We start from the raw sequence: 20,569 nt of genomic DNA on the forward strand, positions 1-20,569 counted from the left end.
ATGCCATGGGATAGTAGTTTGAATAAAACTTATCTTCAGTTTTATACCTACTACCTTCACAAATCTAAGGCAAGATGTTATTATGGGAATAGTATAGAGGTTTTTATTGTACTACTTTGTTTTGAAAATATTATCAGTATTGTTCATAAATCATGAGCAAGGTGTTGTTAAGGAAATAATACAGAATTGTATAGAATTTTTTACTGTACTACTTTCTCTTGAAAATATTATCACTATTGTTATTTTAAACTGAGTCCCCTGAATTCAGTGGGCTGATATTGATATTAGCCAGATTTACTTGTGGATATTGAATGTGGGGGGGTGTTTGGTTAGAAGGATCGGGGAGAGAGAGAGAAGGAATAAGACAGAAACAGACATTGGATATGAGGCCCTATGAGATCTTTCAAACTTGACTTAAAGCCATCCTTACTGAGTCTCCAAGATGAATTATGTGATTTATGTGAGTTTCAGAGTAGCTTTGCTTCTCAGCCCTGCCGAATTGCCAGTGCTCTGTCAATGATGCAAGTGGGTCTGTTAGGCTGATAATTTCAAGAAGTAATAGGACCGGTGCTGTCAGGTTTTATTTTTTTGCATATTCATTTTTCCTTGCTTCTATCCCAAATTTATTTTAGTGTTGGCACACTTTCACTTATCAGTCCTATGGACACGAAATAAGTTGCTTGGCTATTTACTGTGTTTACATCTTTGCATTTTGACAGTTTAATTATGAATCCTAACCTAAAGCATTCCTTTGCTCCTGTCACTTTATGGACTTAAAAAAAATCAATCACAGGCTTATGACTATATGAAAAGGTTTGTGACTATTTTACAAGGCTTAATATTGCCCAGGAATGGTTAGGGGATGTCCACTGACCTATAATAAGAATGGTTTCATGAAATATGTACAGTAAATCTTCCTTAATAGATAAACTATTCTCTAATTTATTTAAAAATCCAATGACCTACATATTCATATGTTCAGAAATCCCCGATTTACTAACATTATTTCTCCTTTGAGACCTTCCATCTGAGCAAATCTGTTAAATGAAGTAGAGGAAGCTTTGATCGAAACTAGGCTAAATCCATCGTAAGGAATGCCCTGCTACATGTGAATGGGAGCATTAGAATGCCACCAAAGGGAAATGAGGTGTGATTCTCTGCCCGTGTCTGCACCACTATCCCCTTACCTTGAAGGTGGGGTTCAGGAAATATCCATACACAAAGAATTGGCATTAAGAGATTTGTATTGTTTGAAAACGAGACTTGCCACATTCGTTATTTACACAGTGTAGTTATTTTTCTTTTTCCTCTAGCAGATTATACCATAACCAGAAAGTTCGGGTTTATTTTGTGTCTCAGGTAGCTCTCCTGAGCCATTCTTAAAAATATGTTTTCAGTAGAAGCCCTTGTGTGTTTTGCAAAATGTGTTATTCTTCTGCAACATAAAGGCCTCTAATTTGGTGTCTTGTTCCTTCTTTAGTTTGTTGAAAAAGTTACACAGTTTACAACCTTTTGTCAAAGGCTTTTTTGAAAAAGCTGTTCATCTTGGTTTTATCTGATAGAGAAGAGGATTTTTTAAATCCTTTGGGAACTCATTTGGTTGACCTGTCCTTATTTGCCTACTTTTTATTTTTTATGAGACTTTGCAAAAAATCTGCTGTTTACATATCAAAGCCACATCATTTGAAAAAACTTAAGGCCAGGGTCATAAATACAGCTCATGAAGTCACTCAGCAACCAGAGAATGTTTTCAGCAGATTGGAAAATTAAATTGAATTATGTATCAGAAAAATTGGCAGTAAGGTCAACAACTAGAAATGTAAATGTCTTTGTGTGAAATGACATGGACTTTGCTTTTATGCTTTATTGGCACTGTGTTTATAGTATTTGCCCACCCGTATTATTAAGGTTAAAAATGTCTAAGGACTTACTAAACATATTTCAAAGTGGCACAGTTAGGAGGAGATGTGTAGCAACAAAATGAAAATTTTAGCAACCAAAATATTTGGAAGTCTGAGCTTTTAGTGTGTTACCAGTTAGTTTTTTCGGGGTTGGGGGGGATCTTCTCTTTTAACTTTGTGCTTGATTTAAACATATTGTTAGCCAAAGATAGGCATGATTTAATTACATGTACAGTTTATATTTGTAGAAAACTTGACCTCCAAGATATTTAGAATTCTTTCTCAGCTGACCTCTGGTCTCAAGTCATTACTTCTCAATATCCAGTAGAGATATAGGCACTCAGCAAGTCATACAGGAATAGAATACAATGTAAATCCAGGAGTCTTGACTCCATGGTCCAGTAAGCTGGTTATAAAATGACAAGGAAACCTGTGAGAAAAAGGAAGTCCTCCAACTGAAAGATGGGCTGTAAATATGAAATGCTGCAGATCAGACATGAACATGTTATTGGGTTTTGAAGCAAATAACGTACCCTCTTTTGATTTCAGCATTAAATTAATAAAGTAGGAAAAGATGGCCCTGCAAGCTTCATAAAATAGGTACTCTTTCATTTCAGAATCACTGGCTTGAATTCATAGATTTAAAGATTTTAATAATATTAATATCTCCTAGGATAGCAGTGTCTCAAAGTTATTCAGTTACTTAAGGATGGCCCTCTAGATAGTGGTCTCAATTTAGTCCTCCTTACATATAAAGACTATCATTAATTAGCACTTTTTAGGCAATTTCAGCCAAAAAGCGTAGGGGAGATGCTGTCTCTGTCTGTGCTCTGGGTAAAGAGAATGTTGATTCAGTAGCTGTCAAACGTATACCACCCCTATTCCCATTCCTAAATCTAACTGAAATAGAGCATTTTATGTAAAAGAAAATATGAAGACTCCTTTTTCCCCGTCCTTCACAAAACTTGTACCAAAGAATCAGAGGAAAGAAATATGACAGCACACTCTTCTATCTATTCCTTTCATCCCTGATCAGTGTGCAAAGTCCTTAAAAATTAGTTGCTGAACTATTATAGAAAATTCAGGTTTATCTACTTTACTCAAAAAGACTGCCTTTTGATGATGGTTTTATAAGTTTTTGTCACTATTCTCTAACAAGGAGTGATTGACTCGTTTCACACAGATGAAGGAGTCTCTGTCCTAAATAAGGTATTTCACTTCTAGTGAGTGTGTCTCAGTAGAGACCTGCACTTTTATTGGGAAAGCCTAGTTTTATTATTTAACTAGCTTCTCCAAGTCCTGGGTGATGTTTATAATTAAAGTAGAATTTTTATAGAAGAAATATAAGGAAACACTAGCTTTAGAGTCTATTATTTATATGCTTTTCACCTTTGCTTATTCAAAGTAACTTTAAAAAATACATAAATGGTTCCTTTTTTGGCCATTGATTGAAATGATGGCCTGGGGTTAAGTACATGTTTGTTCAAATAAAGTGAATTAAGTTTAAAGGCCAAAAATTCTGTGAGAAAAATATAACTGAATCACTTTGAAGTCAATTGGAAATTACAAGATTGTTTAAATTCTATCTGCCAGTTTTGTGCCTAAAATTATTCCTGTAGACAACAGTATTTACTTTCAAATTTATCTGGCTACAACACCCAGTAAGTAATAATTTTTACATCATGAGCTAGTACACATACACACACTCACACATTTGTTCACATATGTATGTATGTCTGTTTTGAGTTCTATCTCATTTCCAACTATATCTTTATCGATCTATATATTTATTCATGAAAGAAGAAAAAAGCCTTCATGAAACAATACATGTATGAAGCACTGTGGTAATTTCTAATCTATTTAAATGCATTTTGTTATAAAAAACTAGTTATGGTATGCTAAATTAATTTTATCATCCACTAATAATTGTGACCCATGCTTCAACAATGATGCAGATTAAGGCTGATTTTAAAAGTTACTTAAGGAAGGAAAGTGGTTTTACTTCCTTGAAGTATAAGTGAATATCTTAGTTTAGTGCTGTCCTGAATGTCCATTTCACTTTAGATAATTTATGAAAATTTTTTTTACATTCTCCTCTATCCCAAATAATTTTAATTATTCTACTTCCTAAAATTTTTTAAAAAATATTTTCTGTGTTCTGTATGGGAAGACATATAGCAAAATATAAGTGGAGGGCCTTGAATATTTGAAGTTGCAAATTTAAAATAAGAAATGTACTTTGATGTTAGTTCTGTCTTTATCCATTCATTTAACAAATATTTATTAAGCATTCAGAGACTATTCTGGGGTTATAATGAGGGCTAACAGTTATTGAACATTTAACATATAGGGTACAGTTATAAGCTCTCTAGGGAATCCTATGAGGGAAGTGCAATTATTATCTCAATTTTACAGATGAGGAAACTGTGCCATAAAGAGATTAATTAATCCTTGTCCAGTTGAAGCCCAGTTTTGAACCCAGCAATTCTAACTTCAGAACTCATACTCATATCCCATTTTTTCCCAATCATGTCTGTTATCATAGAGCAGAAAGACACAGTCCCTCCTTCAAGGAGGTATGAGGAATAAACAGACTTTTAAACCAGTAATCCCATTGTGGTATGATAAGTACTGTAATATGTTGCATGTACTGTGTAAGAACAGATGCTTTTGACCCTGGAGGTGATTGAAGCTAAGGCAGAAAATGTTCAGCAAGAAAAAATAATGTTTTATAATTATTTCAGGACAGAGTCAACTCATATGTTAATAGACTGCTTTACTCCTTATATCTGAATGCATTTGATACATTTGAGATATAAATATGCAATAAATGTATGTTTTTGTTTTGTTTTGTTTTTGAAAGTACTATTTTTGCCAATGTTTTGACAAAGTAGCCAAAGCTAGTAATTATTTTGGAAGTTTGCCAACAGTTGTTTCACAGAATACTCATGGAAACTAGGAGTAACCAGGGCCCAGCACTTTGTGAATTCAATAGTCATGGTGCCAGGTACTTGAGGTGTTAGTAGAAACCATGTATGTGCCCAGAGCTGAGAACACCACTGGTAAATGTTTCCAAAAGGAACCTGTTCAGTTCTGTGTTTGCTTTTGCTTTTTGGTGCTAATGTGTTTAGGAAATTTTGACTTAGATTGTGCACCATCCCCCATTCCAGTACCTAAGACTTCCTAGAGATAAGGAGGGAAGGAAGAAAATGAGACAGGACTATTTATTTATTTGCATCTATCGTTGTATAGATTAGGTAGGTAAAAAGTAGTCAAGTTGCCAGGAATCTGGTTTTGGCTAAGTTCCTCCACGGTACATGCTCAAGTGTGGCTTGGACAAGGGGATTGCAGTTAAGAAAGCACAGACTGCTTTGTTTTCGAGAATGCTCTGTTACACCTACTAACTTTGTTTTGCATGCTTATAGTATTCTGATGTGTCAGATGGCACAAGCAAAGTTTTATTATATATGCTAGAAAGAAACCTGTCTGTGAGGGAAGTGTTTCATTTAATAAATTGTGGGCTTGGGGTGCATGGAATATTTGTTCTAAAGTGGAGTTTGCATGGCACAAAATTTCAGTGTTTATTATCTTATCATTTTCAATAGGTTGTATGAGAAGATCTTGAGTTATTGTGAATTAGGCTTTTAACATGTGGTCCATCAGGGCCTGCTCCTGACTGTTTAGCAAAGATGGGACTCTCCCACTTCCAGAAAAATGAGAAATATGCATTTGATGCTTTCTTAGGGCTCTATATTCCTGTATATCCCCAACTAACCCCTAAGCACAAAATGTACAGATTCTCCTCCCAAGGAGTTTACTGTATGATAGGAGAAAGAGGTTTTAGAGTTACACAATGTAAAGATGATAAGTGTCATAAATGTGAAATAGAACTAGTGCCATCTCCCTTCAAAGGAGGGAGAAAGTATTGCCAACTGCAGTGTATATACATATACAGATATATACATAGTCTTTTAGTGCATTACAGAATACATCTCTACAGCACCAACATTTGTCTGCAAATGTAACTTTTATATATGCATTTATATTTGCAGAGTACATTAATTCCCTTTAGATGCTCAATTCTATCTACCCCCATGGTACAAAAGTGCTATATGCATAGGCTGTCTTTCCTAATAAAGAAATATTATAGTAAAAGAGAGGTTTTTATTAAACTAATGCAATAACAACATTTTCTTTGAGGATTTAACACATCATTTTTAATAATAAAAATCAAATTGTCATTGTTGTGCCCTGTATACCTTTTATTCAAATCAGACTAAGTACTCTGGCTTCATGGCTGAGCAGTACTCTAGGGGGTGATGGGGGAGGTGAGTATTTTTTAACATAACACAAATTAATTTCAGTAGTTGGCTTTGTAGTGTGGTTGTAGATTATGAATATGGGACCCAGGGAAACCTGTTTATATTTGTGAGCAGAGGAGAACATGCCTCTCAGGAATGTCTAGAAGGACATGAGACTGGAGGTTAGGAGAGAACTGATTTCGTTAGGTCAGCTTTCAGGTGGTAGGATGTCAATACTCTGTTCAGCCAAGAGCTCAGTTCACAGCTTCAACTAACTGTGCCTTAACCACTGAAACTGAAGAGTTCACTTTGTACAATTAGGCTAAGAATTTGGTATCACCTGGTTTTCATCAGAGGATACCATTTTTGGGCTCTCATGTCAGCTGGAACCAGACATTTCAGAATTGTATGAAGTTAAGGCTAACCAATAAGCATGCAAAAGGGGTGGTGAAACGTGAAGAGTACCTTCAGAGGGAACTATGTGATAGGTCGTGCTCAGTGGCAGGATGTGGGGTTAGCCCATATGGGTGCCAGGGCCTCTTCCACCTCTGACCCTCTGTAATTTTAATCTGTAAAATGGGGGTATATGTGCCTTTGAAACTTGATTGGTTAGGACATCATTTGTTTTAAGCAAATGATGAACTAAAATATATTTTCAGACTCACTACTACAAAGTAAATATGTTTCAACCCATATACCCTTAAAGAAATGTAACTTGATTTCTGAAAAAGACCTTCATTTTAAAAGCTTATATGCTTTATTATTGATACATCCAACAATTAATAATTAAAATACATTATAAAGGAATAGGGCTAATTTTCTCTAAAATAACCAGTCCAAATGATTCTTAGAAGTGGCAAGCATATATTTTTCCCTTTAGCATTGCAATCAGTAGTACATATAAGCTTTCTTTGGGATTTATATGACATTCTAATATCTATCTTTGTTTGGGTTGTAACCTAACACTTTCAAACTATGATATGCTATGTATGTTATATGATATATGAGTATTTTGGAGGTTAACTTCAAAAGTTTATGTTAGAATAAATATGTAAACAGAAATATAATTTACAGAAATGAAAATAGTCTCCGGCTAGTTTGAGGCTTTTTCCAAAGAATAGCACTGGGGTTTGGCTGGGCCAGTTTTTTCAATACACACCTGGTGTATATCACTTTAAAAAGTAAATTATGCCTCATTAAATTACAATTAAATGGAATCATGATCATTTGTTTTTCTGGAAGGAAGATGTTTTGCATATTGAAAGCCTAATTTGTTGCAGGTGACAAAAAGGCTGAACAGATTAATATCACTTCATTTTGGGGGTAGTATTTGCTGGTTAGTTTGTGTATACTCCAGTAGCTCTGAATTATATTAATGTGGACTATATTATTTTCACTTCAAAAAGTCTTCTACCACTTTATCAGTTTTTGCACTTTTTTTTTCTTTAAGCTTTTAAGGAAACAGAAACTTCTCTTGGTATTCTGGATTAGTCATGCTCTTTCTTTTTCTTCAAGTGTTCTAATACCATCCAATCCTTCATTTGCCCTCTCCCTTCGCCTGGTCTCATCACTATCTCTATGTCTATGCATTATGTACATTTTGAATCCCTGCCAAGTTAAATGCCACTTCTTCCAAAATGTTTTCCCTGAGTCTTGTGATGGCAATACTTTCACCCTCTTTTGAACTGAGATGGTACTAGTTCTATCTGAAATCTATGACACTTATCTTTCACATTGTGCTTCTGTAAACCATTATATAGTAAACTCCTTGGCAGCAGAATCTATGTCTTATTAATCTTTCCATTCTTTTATGAGCTTTGTACCAAGTTGTAAATAGGGAGTGAATTACTAGACTGATCTGTCATTTTTTGGCAATAGACGTATTGAATTTGGGGGTTCTCTAGATAATCAATGGGACATATAACCTAATCATAGAGAATTACAAATGTCTAGGAAGTATGAAGAAGAGATATCTGCTAAAATCTAGTCAGTAATGATCTTCAGTGACCTCTCCTGGAGTGACCTGGGAGGTCTGATGGACTCAGGCTCAGATTCCTAAAACCTGGCCCAAGCTTGGGTTCTCTTCTTGCTCTCTTAAAGGATTTAAGAGGATTCAAGGGCCCATCAAAGGCAGTTTCTCACCCGTCCCAGACGAAGCCTCACGGGCTAGTACAGAAACTTGGAAGTAAATTTTATAGAGCCTGTCATGGTAATGTTTCCCAAATATTTCTGAGTATCAGCATGTATTTTGCATACTAACGATTTGGAACAAACTATATAAATTGTTGAAGGAATATGAAAATCATCATAATAAGAAAAGCTCTTCAAATAAGAAAGCTCTTCAACAGAAATTGCAGATTCAGAAACTCTAAGGTCATTTACGATGTCACAAATATTATTAAAATACTAGTAATAATAAGCATAGCAATTTTTTATTTAAAAAATTAGCCCTAGTTCTTTTTTTTTTTTTTTTTCCACATCACGTGGCTTGTGGGATCTTAGTTCCCCCATCAGGGCTTGAACCTGCACCCTCAGCAGTGAAAGAGCCAAGTCCTTACCCCTGGACCACCAGGGAATTCCCAGCCCCAGTTCTTTGTTTTGTTTGTAGAGATAGCCTGTATTAGCAATGAAGCTAGATGGCATTATATTATCTCTTGTTTTGTGCTTTGAATTATTTTGCTTTTATTGAAATTTTCTGCCAACCTCATGTATTCTTTGCTGGTGCTGGAAATAATATGAAGCTTACAAAATCCTCCATTAAAAGACTAGGGAGAAGGCCAATTTGAGGCTCTTTTTGCCCAACTCCCTTCTTTTTTCAGTGACCTGTAACCCAAGAGCTCTGGTAGAAGGTGCCTTTCTCCCCTGTGCAGAGGTTTGTTCTACTCCTTTTCAGTCAACATGTTTCCTGGTCTTACACAACCTCAGCTAACACCATGGAGAGAATTGTTTATAATCTCTCCCTTGAGAAGGCTCTCTTGCCTATGATGAGGAAAACACTTAATGACCACTTAACTGAATACTTGCAATATGTTTTAATAAGATTACTGATATGAAATTTTAATAAGAAATATCCTGGTTAATTTATTAATTTCCCTCAATTTTCACATTCTCAATATTCATGACCTTTCTATTCATAAAAGTACATCTTTTTTTCAGTGCCCAGGTGCCATGCCATGTTCTCTATATCTCAGGCTGCATAATGGGAATGTCCAAGTGACACCTCCTGCCTGGCTGGTTGATAATTAAATGCCAGACAACATAGTAGCAAGGGCTTTAGAAATATTTATGCAAGATAAATTATTAATTTATGTTCTATTCAAGACAGTTTCAGTATGATAAACATTTACTTATCTTGATAATTAGGTGGGGTGATTTGTGGTATATTTAAATTATGCCATACATTTTCTTCTGATCTGTTTCCCCTATGATGATTTTAACCTAACTAAATAAAACGTGCTTTACATTTATGTGCCTGCAGAATTTTGACTATGTTTTTAAAAATCCCTGCTTAAGTCGTTAAAAGCACATAACCAAAATGAAGAAGGCTCAACAAAACAACTAAAACTCTTCTTGTGCCCACCAGTTAGCCACTTGTTATTGAAAATGTCTGAGGTAAAAAGAATCTGCTTTGGGACCAGGGTTACACAGATGAGACTTTAAGTAAATAATTTAGAACAGTGTTCTCATTCTCTAGGGCAGTAATGGCCACCTTGTTGGTTTGAGACTTTATCTTCAATTAGGCGAATAAAACAGAGGCAACAGTATATTCCGCCAACCCCTTAAAATACAAATATTGTGTCTCATTCACTTCAGAAGTGATGCTGATGAGCAGTCATTTACAAGGATGCTTTGTCTTGATTTTTCTTAGAGATGGATTCATTTCCCTGTAAGGTTGTCCAACATGTAAAAAATGCAGGGGAAGGAACTCCACAATTTCAATGTGGGAAAAAAAGGTAAACCAAGCTGGACAAAAAATAAATAAAAGAACTCTATCCTTAGGAGTGATTTTGTTTTCTATTGATTAGGAATAAACAGACTTACAATTTTGAACCTCATCCATTAGAACAATATTTTTTGTTTTTTCAATATTTTGTATGGAAGATTTTTGCCATAGTGTCCTCCACAATTTGTGAAAATAATTTCACGGAAGAAAGAGTTTACAGACTTCGCCTTTGAGAGATCTTAAGTATAATCATATAACCAGCATAAAGAATATATCCATGTAGATCCTAAAACTTTTCCAAATTTGGTAGTCTGACATTTAGTAAAATGCTAAAGTTACTTACGAGAGAGAGAAAAAGACAGAGAGAAGGAGAGTGGATACCAACTTGTCCTTCATGTGCAAAGTTCATTGTTAAAGAAAGCTCAGAAAATATCAATCTTAGTATCTTATTAGTATTGGAAATTGGTATTGATCGTCTTTTATGCTTTAATTTTTTATTTAATTTTAATTTTATTGAAGTATAGTTGATGTATAATGTCATGTTAGTTTCTGGTATACTGCAAAATGATTCATATATATATATATATATTCTTTTTCATATTCTTTTCCATTATGGTTTATTACAAGCTATTGAATATAGTTCCCTGTGCTATACAGTAGGACCTTGTTATCTGTTTTATATATAGTAGTTTGTATCTGCTAATCCCAAACTTCCTCCCCTGCCCTTTCCCCTTTGATAACCATAAGTTTGTTTTCTATGTCTGTGAGTCTGTTTCTGTTTTGTGAATAAGTTCATTTGTATCATATTTTAGATTCTACGTATAAGTGATATATGATATTTGTCTTTCTCTGTCAGACTTACTTCACTTAGTATGACAATCTCTAGGTATATCCATGTTGCTGCAAATGGCATTATTTCATTCTTTTTTATGGCTGTGTAGTATTCCATTGTATATATAGGAAATTGGTATTGATTTTAAATTCACATCCCTATTGCTTCTGCACATATTAATTTGGAGAATTTTCTCTTAGAAACAAAGTTGTTATTAATATTTCAGTTTGCTTAGTCCAAGTGGAAAGTAGGATAACTTAAGGCAGAGCTGACTTTTAATTTCAGAAAGATAATTAATACTTAGATTGTATAACATTTTCTGGAAGACAAGTGTCTCACTTGTTGCTTCTTTCTGAAAGCATGACAAGAAATCAAGATTTTCTTAGAATCATTTCAGCAGTAGGGTAGTTTTATATACATGCCCTACCTTGACCTTTCCTTGGGCACTCATGCACACAGACACACACTTGTTAACATTTTTTTCCTAGCTTCATTGTATGGCATATTATAGTCTCATTTGTAAAGACTTCTCTAATCAAACTGGCAAGAGGTATCAGATGGCATGCATCTTGTAGGTTCCTTATAGTAAAATTGTCTTACATGATGTTTTGAGTGATGATTACTCCCAGAAGCTGATAACTGTGTGATGCACATTCCTGTAAGTGACATTTACTTCACTACATTATAATGCATTATTTTTTAAAACAAAAAACCGCCTACCTTACCCTGAGGATTTTTGGCCAACTAGAGATGGTATATTTCTTTGGTATCCAATGCCTTTTTGGCCTATTGGCCAAATATGGCCTATTTAGCCATCTATTACAAATCTGATAGTGTTTCTTTGCATTAATATCCCCTAAGTGGAAATGCCTTTGGCATCTACTTTTACAATTTGGGGTTATCCCCATCTGTTGTAAGGTACAGAGGTTAACATCTTAGCTTTTTCTGGGGGATAATCCTAGGTCCTGATCTCATACTGCCCTGAGAAGGGATGTTAGCTGGGAATGTGAAGTGATGCCTCTGTGTGATGATCTAACAAGTGTGCAGAATGGAAATGGATCTGCTTTTGCCCCAAGTACTGCAATTTTCTAACTCAGGTCTCTAGCCTTTTTTTTTTTTTTTTTTTGCATCCGTACTACTTTTCTTTAGACTTGTCAACATTTTTCTTTTCTTTGTGAATTCTCTGTCAGCAGAGCACATGAAAACACCAGTTTTTTTATGTTAAGCATTCTATTTGGATGGGTCACACAATCAGAAAGTATCTGAGCCTATCTTGGCATTCTCTGAGGTGCGCTGTGGCCTGTTACCGGCTGTGACTATACTTCCATTGCTTTAATGGTGGGATTGGAGCGTCCCCATGAGGGCATCTCATAAAAAGGTTTGGGTGCTCTCTGTTACATATGCAAGGAAACCTATTATGTGTGTGGATTGGGAAGTTAATAGAGGCCAAGTTATAGCCATTTGCTTTGTGTCTTTTTTTTTCTTCTTCTTCTTGCCATAAGAAACATCTATATTGAAAACAGTGTCCGGTCACACAGAAATTCAGCCAAACTTTTTTTTTTAAGTCGATGTAAATCTCCCATGCTGTTTAAATGTCGGAACTAAATTTACCAAACTTGGCAGATTTGTAAAGCTGAGCAGGACTGCCAAGTGTTCCCAGTTTCAAGCAGAGAGAGTTCTAACAGTTCCTGAAATACTTGTAGGAGGCACCTGGTGGTAATTGCAGTTTCACAATTCTTCTGAGCGCCTACCTTGCTAGCTGGCATCTCTGTACACTGATGATTATTACAGTGATGATAAAGTGTCAGAATAGAATGTTCCAAAATAAGGCACAGCCCCCAGAGAGCGAGCACGTTCCCACCAAATCTTCCTGCTGGAGAACCCTCGGGAATTAGACTGAGGTTCTTGACATCACAGCCAGCTGGTTACACCAAACAGATAAAGGGGAAGAGGGGCGCAAGACGGAAACCACACACGCGTACCTGCAGATATAACTTGGCCTACTTTTTTTTTTTCCCCATTTAATCAGGGGTTGTTGTCTGAGATTCTGCGTAAGGAAGAAGACCCTCGGACAGCATCTCAGTCTCTTTTAGTAAACCTGAGGGCTATGCAGAATTTCCTCAATCTGCCGGAAGTGGAGCGGGACCGCATATACCAGGATGAGAGAGAGCGGAGCATGAACCCCAATGTGAGCATGGTCTCATCGGCCTCCAGCAGTCCCAGCTCCTCCCGAACCCCTCAGGTGAGATATTTGCTCCACTGACTTTTCATTCTTAGCCTTGGGGATATCTTGCCTTCACTGCTACTGTGTTTTCCCTCAAAAACTAAGAGACATAATTCCAGGACTTTTTAATCCACTGAACATGTGGGTCAGAGGATATGAGCCTCTGACCATATGCTAGTGGTTATCTTTTACTATATCATCCATGCCATTTCTGTCCCTTTAAGAAAGTCCCATTCTTCCACATGTGGCAGGAGGGTAGCAGTGGGTGGCAGGGTAAGCACTAGATGTCTACATACAGCTGTTTGGTTATCAAAGAAGGGGTTAGGGGATTTGTATTGAAGCTGAGTTTGCGAAGCATTGCTTTTCCTTCAATTGTGTATTTATTTGGATGGGGGCAGGGGACAGCTAGCGTAGTCTAAGTTCTGCTTGATGCAATCTGAAAGAGACAAAATCAGGGAGGAACCTGTGTGTGATGGAAGCATGCAAATGCAGCGGCTAGATCAGAATGACTGGGAGCTCATTCAGTGATCCCTTAGAAAATGGTAGTGGAAATGTAGGCCTTAATTATTTTCCTTCCTACAGTGATGTCCACAGGACCCTGACTCAGCTTTCCATCCCTCCTTTCTTCACACTTTAAAAGCATTCTGGGGCTTTCCTGGTGGCGCAGTGGTTGAGAGTCCCCCTGCCGATGCAGGGGACACGAGTTCATGCCCCAGTCCAGGAAGATCCCACATGCCGCGGAGCGGCTGGGCCCATGAGCCATGGCCGCTGAGCCTGCGCGTCCGGAGCCTGTGCTCCGCAACAACAGTGAGAGGCCCGTGTACTGCAAAAAAAAAAAAGGATTCTGTTCTCAGGTCCTCCTGCAGATGCATACATCTAGTAATGTTGTGTGATTTAAAGATTTTAACTGAAGGGTCAAGGTCTCAAGTCAGCCAAGAGTCATTTCCAATTCAGATCTGAGCCCACTTATTTTTAGCCTACTCCCTACTTCCCCTAAACTTTTACTAATCAATGGATTTATGGTAAAACCACCCCATTTACTGTTGCTAGCATGGCTGCAAGTTCCTTCTTGAGTGATAGTTTTCACAACAAATATTTAACAGGTACACATTTGTACAAATCAAAAATATGGGTACTTTGAAAATAAAGGGTTTTTTTTTTTTTTTTGCTTAGATACTATAGTTTTGGGTATAGGAGTTTGTTTTCTGGTAAGTTCTAAGGAACTGATTAAGCAGAATCTTATTCTAATAGAAATATTTGAGCTTTTTCAAGTATATCCATTTTTTCACACAACTTAACTCTTTATATTTTGCACTCTGCAATAGATTTTTTAACTGAAGATAATTTTCTATTGTGCACTGCCAAACTGTGATACTGAGACTTTAGTGTTTAGTGAATTATGAATTTTAGTTACTGTTAAACCAAAAATAAGTCTCTTGACTGCTTACTTTGGACCACTGTAAACAAGCTTTTTTATCTTTATTTTTATTTTTTAAAAATTTTGGGGCATACATGTTGAGCTATTGAGTTGGACGAGTTGTTAATTTGCGCTAATATTTACTTCTATTAAATTCACCAACATTTTTGCCACTTTTGAAACCCATTAAATCGTTACAGGAGAATCCAGCCATGTTTTATGGCCATTTAATTGGGCAACTCTTCTCAGAAAATCATTCCTCCTTGTTACAAAATCACACAGGTCTGTGTGTTTTGTTTTCCACTCCTTCATAATATTTTTCCAACAAGATTATATCTTAGGCATCTTTTCAAAGACCTGGTAGCTTTCACAGCCAGACCAACTTACAACACCACACAGTTAAGGTCAGTATTTTGCTCTTTTAACAGCAAAAAATCCTGGCTAGAAAATTCCTAGATAAAGGTGCCCTTTAGGGACAAGTATAACAGGGAAATTGAATGTTTAATTTCACAGTTTTGAGATTTCTGAAAATAAATATAAAATGTTTTTCTCAAAATAGTTTAGAGAATACAGTCATGGCACTGACATTTTTACATTGTCTGGAACATTCTTCTTTTTCTGTTGGTTAAACATTGAGAAAGTTACTAAAGACTTTTAAAATATTTCATGATTACCTACTTATTCAAAATTCTTTACAGAACTATCTCAGTAGCAAAGATCCATAGTACTATAAGGCTTTCATTGTGCAAATAAATGTCAGAGGGGTACCCACTGATTCAGCCTTTGAGTTGGAGCCAGCAATGCAGGGCACACACACACAGAACCTTGCCATAGGTCCATGGAGATTATTTCCCAGACCCCGTCAGTACTTTGTTATCGGTTTAAAACAAATTGAAGACTTTCAAGTTTCAAATTCAACCTCCAGAGCCTCTTCTCATAACCTTCAATTGGCCAGGATTCCTCAATGTACTTAAAAATAACAAAACAACAGTACAAGTATAAGAATGATCATTTATTGAGCACTTACTGTATCAGGTATTGCAAACATTTTGCATGAATTGGATCCTCACCATTTTGCACTGTTGTTCTCATTTTATAGATGAGGAAACTGAGGTTCAGATGGGTTAAATACCTTGTGTAAGGTCACATGGCTGAGTGGTAGAGCTAGAATTTGAACTTTGGTTATTCTGATTCCAAAGCTGGGCTCCTAACCATATATTTCAATGCTTTGACTTTAGCCCTCAGTGTTCTAGAGAAGATTTGACCAGTCAGGTAAGATTAGTCAGTGAGGCTAATAAGAAACCTGCATTGAGAAAGGCAGAAATGGTATGCTAAAATACGCACTTAACAGGAAAAGCACTGAACGTTAATTAGAAGTTTTAAGAAGAAAAGGGAGTTTTGTTGAAAAAGATGAGAGAGGATTGGACTATTACGGGAATAGCTCAAACTTGAGGGCAAGAAGAAACATGTAAAAACAGCACCAGTATGAACTGGAGGTTTTTGGAGGCAGAGTAGCACAGTGATTCCTGAGCCTGTGCTTTGGAGCCTGAGAGACTTGAGTTCAGATCATGGTTATTTCACTTGCTGCTGCATGTCCCGTCAGCAAGTTAAGTATCCTCTTTTATTTTCAGTTGTCTTTATCTGTAAAGTGAAAATAATAATGTCTAACTCATTGTGTTCTTAAAAGAATAAGATGTGATAACAACAACAAAAAAGCACTTTTTGGAGTGCCTGGCACATAAAAAGTACTACATCAATTATTCTTATTATTACTTTGCAGTAATTAGAAAATAGTATGAGACAGGAAATTCAAAGGAGAATGGCAAAGGTCACTGAGCGCTCGCAGGAATCAAAGCCTTCCTGGGAACTTAGGACATAACTCCGGCTTCAAGACACTGTTGAGAATGACCCCATGGTGTCCACCCTGCATGCCATGTCTTTCTCCAAACCTGCATACTGTCAATCCAGCAGGGGAACAACAGCTCAGGACATCCACAAAGGGAACATAGTGGTTTAGGATTCTAGGGTGGGTGGGGATGAAAAGAAAAAACAATCCACTTTAGACCAAATCAGCTGGCCATGCTCAGGAATCCAACGGTTGGGGCAGACTTTTCCCTTTGACCTGTTGCCCTGGGTTCTGAGAAGGCTGCCCAGAACCCTCTCCTTACACACCAGAGCAAATGCTCTGCAGTCTTTTGGATCAAGTAGATTCAAACGTTTTAGGGTTATCCTAACCCCAAGAAGTACAGACACCTTCTATATTGTCCTTCATTTGTCTCTGAAGCTGATGGGAAATCATTCAATTAAAACGAGCACGGCAGAATACATAAAACCACAATATGAGTTTAAGAAAATGAAAACCGCACTTCAAAGGCATTCTGAAGCCTCGTTTTATGAAATGAAATTTTGTTTCATTTCCACTGATTTCCTAGGTGAAATTAGGTGACTGTCTGGGTAGCATAATGATGATAATGGTGGGAAGCCATACATACTCGAATGACATACATAAAGCTTTAATAAAGAATGAGAGAGACTCAGGGGAGTGCATTAAATTGAGTAATAATTTATTATTTAGAGACCTCTACCCATTTACTCATTTTTTCTGGAAGAATTGGCTCTTCCTCCAAGGTGTACTATTTTCAGAAAGAAAAAGGTAACTGTGTGTGTGTTCTGCATGCTTGTGTTGCAGTTAGGTGATCGCTTGAGTTTGGTGCCCAGAGTAGCCATCGTACCTGTGAACTGTCTCAGCTACTGTGAGGAAAAGAACAAGGTTGACAGGACTCTGCATGTCCTATAGGAATGCACTGCAATTATTTCCAATCACAATTAACCTGATTAGAATAATGGACAGGAAGTGTCCCTCTGTAGCTAATGCAGTTTGGCATCAGCTGACTGAAATCCTTTGATAATTTCTGCACAGATGGCTGGGCTGAATGCAGCACTTTTTAAATTATTATTTTCATGGTCTCTTGGTAGGCCAAAACCTCGACACCGACAACAGACCTCCCCATTAAGGTGGACGGCGCCAACGTCAACATCACAGCTGCCATTTATGACGAGATCCAACAGGAGATGAAAAGGGCCAAGGTGTCTCAAGCCCTGTTTGCCAAAGTGGCTGCAAATAAAAGTCAGGTGAGTGGTTTTTAAAAGCGCAAAAGTGAGGGCTGGAATTAGACCGTTCTCCTCCTTCCACCAATAAAAATACATCTGTTCCTATAATAATAATAACAACAATAATAATCCCTAGAGAACCTGTCGTGTTCTGCATTTTGCTCTGCGGTTTGCTTTTATTCCCATCAGAGTTCAAAATAGAGACTAAGTCAAAACCCAGTTTTTTTTTTCTTTTAAAGAATTTATTTTTCAAAAGGAATCAGCCTTGAATGATTTCTCTCCTAATTCTGAATATTGCTATGTATCCTTTCTTTCTTTCTTTCTTTTTGGTATTTGAGCAAAACTTAGTGTGTTCAAAACAGCATCTTCCTGAGACCAAGTTTTAGCCAGGTCTCATCACCTGTCTTATTCCCACCAGGGAAATGGATGACTTTGTTATAATAACTACTTTTCCTCAGCCCCAGAGACACCTTGCAATGTCAGGTGTTTCTTTTATGTATAGAATACAGTTGTTTTTCCAGGAGAAAACACACATCGGGGAGTGCAGAGTGAGTGCTACAATCTTTAACAGAAAAACATAGACGCTTATCCAGTACAATTTTTCAGAGTGCTGGGATTGTGGGGAATGGAATGCTCCAGGGAAAAGGGTAGACAGATGCTTAGGTTTTTTATTTCTGAAAGCAGAAACAGTTGATAGGATCTACTCTGTTTCAATTCATTTAAAGGGACAACTACCGCCCTATCCTAGAATGGGTTAGGTTGAGTTGCCTACTTATTTATCCCTGGGTTGAACAATTACCCAAATGCAGGGTAGAGGAAACAAAAGTTAGTTAAAGCTTAATTTTGAGAGTCCTTTGATTCTGAGCTTGATTTCCTCTGTGGCCTTGCATGACAAATGTTTTCGTCCCTACATATGTAAATGGTAAAATGGTCCGCCATCTCCCTAACAAATCTTCTGTTGTGTGCTATAAAGGAAGGAAGTTACTGAATATTGTATTAAGCAAGGTGGTTTTTAATGAAAATTAAGTTTTTAAAATGATAGTCAAATGCTATATTTATACTAATTATATGGTTTTGGGAATAGCCGTTTTTTCCTGTGGTTTTGCAGTAACCTGACTTAAGTTATTTTTCAGATGTTAATAAAGGGAGAGCATAGAATATCCAGCAATTTCGAAGAGGATTGAAATATTGGTTTCCCATTTCAATTTCGATGTAGTGATTTTTCCAGATTATTCTTTCTCTCACAATGAAGTCATTGAAATACAGTTTGCTAAGATATAATGTCCAACCATAGTATGAAATACATGAAAAGAAAATACCATAGAGCTTTCTTAAACTGTTAAATGCATAAAATCCCGTGTACCACATGGCAAAATATAATGAGAGTTGGAGCTGTTAAACGAATAAAGCTGTTAAATGCATAATGCCACTTGGCAAAACTACTGTGCATTTAATGGTTTTCCACTGTATAATAAAGGACATATGTGGTAAATGTGCAGTAAGTATAAAGCTACACAATTGATTCTGCAAACCTGCCCCTTAGTTGTGACTTGACATAAATATCAAAGTTTCACCTAGTCCTCCTTTTATAAGCAGCTTTCAAGAAAAACCGAAGGCCACAGTCTGAGAACTTGACTCAGAATGCTTGTAATCTTCCTGTTGACTTGGCACTATTGCTTCTGGAAATAGTGGTGCCTCCAGCCTCCCCAAGTAATTCAGGTGGCTGATTGAAAAGTGTGTTTGCCAGTTGGACAAACTTAGCTCTCCAAATTTTTGTTGCCTCCTGAAGAACTCAGTAGCCCTGTTTTTGCCGAATCTGGAGGAAAACATAGTACTAGGAATTAATATGCTAAAGGATGAGATTGAGCCTAAATGGGGATAAGATGCTTTGTTTTTCTTTTTTCCTTTGGGACAATGATTTCATTCTCATTTGTGAATAGGGAACTTTATTTGTAAGTAGCTGACTAGATTTGCAAATCAGGCATTAAGTTTTTTAAAAATGGCATTGCCAAGCAAAATGAACTTAACTGACAGTTTCAAAGGCAATTTAACATAAGTTATTCACTCTACTTTGTAAGCACTACCAGCATTTGCTTGATAAAAAGCATACTTAGTGAAATCAATTGATGTGGTACTTTGCACATGTATTTGGTGTGTATCCATAAGATGTGTGTGTGTGTGTGTGTGTGTGTGTGTGTGTGTAGTGGCTGAGAAGGCAGACGAAGAGCAAGGGCGCTCCATTCTCTTGGAGGTGAAATTAGGAGAACCTTTAACAGGAACTCTTGTGAAGTAGTGGGTTTGGAGCCTGGGAGGCCCAGTTCAAACATATATAGTAACCCCTCCCCTTCCATTTTAAATGTCTTTTAAAATAGAAAGGAAACCCTCATAAAATCTCATTCACTGCGTGGTGTGAATTACTGTCACCATATTAAGAATAATACCTAACTGCTGCCTGTGTGTTAGGCACGCTTTGAATGAAGAGTAGGAAAACGGGAGGAAATTTTTAGAGATTACGGGTGGGTGGGGGGCCAAGATGGTCCTCAAGGGCTGGAAGTGTTTAGGGAACAGGCACAGTTGGAGGAGGGGTTCAGAAAAGGAACTGAAAGAGTGACAAACGTTTGCAGTTTTGCCTGTGATCCTGTTGGGGAAAACAGTATTACTGGAAAGTGTGTGTTTTCTTAGTGGGTGGGTTACATCAGGGCACATTTGTAGGGTCGTAGACCACCTGTTCCTTTAACTGGGCTTCAGCTCCTCTGTCATGGCCAGGCCAGTCCATCATCTGATTCCACTGAGTGCCTCCTATCTGACCCTTGCCCCTTTCTTCATGGGAGAGAAGTCAA

General features: G+C 36.9%; 1 protein-coding gene across 2 annotated transcripts in view; it reads left to right on the top strand.

Moving 5' to 3' along the window:
• The window catches only part of SATB2 (SATB homeobox 2), a 194,384-nt gene that overhangs the window by 121,406 nt on the left and 52,409 nt on the right, over positions 1-20,569 (top strand). For both annotated transcript variants that reach the window (XM_060106190.1, XM_060106189.1), the window contains exons 8-9: positions 13,007-13,219; positions 17,595-17,750. In XM_060106190.1, coding sequence (XP_059962173.1) covers positions 13,007-13,219; positions 17,595-17,750 — 369 coding nt within the window. The remainder of the gene's footprint in view (positions 1-13,006; positions 13,220-17,594; positions 17,751-20,569) is intronic.

The sequence above is a fragment of the Mesoplodon densirostris genome, chromosome 8 (genome assembly GCF_025265405.1).
Source record: "Mesoplodon densirostris isolate mMesDen1 chromosome 8, mMesDen1 primary haplotype, whole genome shotgun sequence".
Classification (NCBI taxonomy): domain Eukaryota; kingdom Metazoa; phylum Chordata; class Mammalia; order Artiodactyla; family Ziphiidae; genus Mesoplodon; species Mesoplodon densirostris.